The 1,821-nt window shown below is 43.7% G+C and overlaps 1 protein-coding gene across 7 annotated transcripts in view; it reads left to right on the forward strand.

Moving 5' to 3' along the window:
- The window catches only part of sik3 (SIK family kinase 3), a 26,305-nt gene that overhangs the window by 12,626 nt on the left and 11,858 nt on the right, over positions 1-1,821 (forward strand). For 5 of the 7 annotated variants that reach the window (XM_025055340.1, XM_025055336.1, XM_025055338.1 and 2 more), the window contains exons 10-14: positions 154-234; positions 810-919; positions 1,045-1,201; positions 1,305-1,454; positions 1,532-1,605. In XM_025055340.1, coding sequence (XP_024911108.1) covers positions 154-234; positions 810-919; positions 1,045-1,201; positions 1,305-1,454; positions 1,532-1,605 — 572 coding nt within the window. The remainder of the gene's footprint in view (positions 1-153; positions 235-809; positions 920-1,044; positions 1,202-1,304; positions 1,455-1,531; positions 1,606-1,821) is intronic. The other 2 variants (XM_025055337.1, XM_025055335.1) reach the window with 1 other exon arrangement.

The raw sequence follows: 1,821 nt of genomic DNA on the forward strand, positions 1-1,821 counted from the left end.
TCTTTAGTGAAAGCTGTGGTCATTTGATTTGGTGTGATCTAGTCACCATTCCAACCCATCCAAGCTAATGTTAAAGTCAGAACACTTCTTGTGATAACCTTTTGTGTGTGTGTGTCTGACCTACTGTTTTTTTTTTCTTATCTTCCTGCCCAGCAGACAGATCCACAGGGTAATCCAGTTAGCATGACCGTTCCTCATGTCCAGCTCATCAATCCAGAGAACCAGATTGTTGAGGTGAGTGAATTATTCACCTACTTGAACCAAAATGTGGTCAGCTAATGAATTTTTCTGATAGCATTGGAAAAACGGTTTAGCCAGACTGGTGATACCTTAATAACTGACTTACTAAGTCACCATGGCCACCTGGCACATGAATCTGTGCCACCCAGCCATAATAGTCTGTTGGTGTGAACTTTTACTACGGCTTTTAGACTGATGATAGGAGACACACACACACACACACATGTTCAAAACACAACCAGAGGCTTCAAGCTGAATCACAAAAGGCTCGTGGAATAAAATAAAGTATCAGTACTGCATTGCAGCAGGGATTGCAATAGAAGAGAGGTGTGTACTGTAAAATCTCACGAACAAAGTGAATTACAGTGGGGAAGCTGGGACAAACTGCTGATACAGTCCATATGACAATTTTGCAGTTAATTCCACTCTTGTTTTGGACTGTGAGAGAGTGTATGAGGAAACAGAGATGGATTGGATTTAAACTTGCACTGAGGCATTAACGTCTGAAACAAATTTTCCCAGAAATAAAAAATAATAATAATAATAATTTTATATTTTCACATTTTCAGCCGGATGGCAGCATGACACTGGACAGTGATGAAGGAGAGGAACCATCTCCTGAGGCCATGGCTCGCTACCTCTCAATGAGGCGGCACACTGTGGGTGTACCAGACCAAAGGTACCAGCTGCAGCTTGACATGTTAGAATAATGTCCCTTATGATGTAATGTTTATTTATCAGAAGTTGATGAAAGGCAGTTTTTTTGACTCCACCACCTTTCAATTTTGTCTCAACTCACCACAGGACAGAGATGCAGGAGGACCTGCAGAAACTACCACCAGGTTTCCCCCGTGGTGTAGTGCCCCAGCCCCCGTTCCCACCCTTGGTGCCCACAATGGGCCAAATGCATACACTCATGCCAACACAGAGCCTGCAGCCCACACAGCAACTGGAATACAAGGTGCAGTAGTTGGACTCACAGTATTAAGACTTGCTTTTAGTTCTAAATGTCAGCTTTCAACGACTATATTTTGACTGACATTTTGTTCATGTCAATCCCACAGGAACAGTCGTTGCTACAGCCACCCACCCTGCAGCTTCTCAACGGCATGGGTCCGTTAGGTCGACGAGCGTCCGATGGAGGGGCTAACATACAACTACACGCTCAGCTGCTCAAGAGGCCCAGAGGGCCTTCACCACTGGTTGCTAGTCCGGTGAGTTAGGATGTAATTTTAATTTGCTGGGTTTCACTTTGTAGAATCATGATATCTCAAATGTTCACTTTTTCCAGCACCCAATCCCTGCAGTCGCCCCAGTGGATGAGGAGGGATCAGACGGAGAGCCGGACCAGGAGGCGGTTCAGAGGTAACACATGGTGATGGGTTTCGGTGATGGAATATTTTGGACAAAGGTGCTGCTTAAACTGTGATCTCCTGGAAGCCCAAAAAACCTGTGACAATTGCACAAGTCAAGTAATTTTACTTATTTAATTAACTCATTAAATAATTGGAATAGTTGGTGAAAGAAAGAAAGAATGTAACTGTATTAGCTTTAGGCTACAGGTCAAATTGATGTGTGGTA

This window comes from Cynoglossus semilaevis, chromosome 4 (genome assembly GCF_000523025.1).
Source record: "Cynoglossus semilaevis isolate Cse_v1.0 chromosome 4, Cse_v1.0, whole genome shotgun sequence".
Taxonomy (NCBI): domain Eukaryota; kingdom Metazoa; phylum Chordata; class Actinopteri; order Pleuronectiformes; family Cynoglossidae; genus Cynoglossus; species Cynoglossus semilaevis.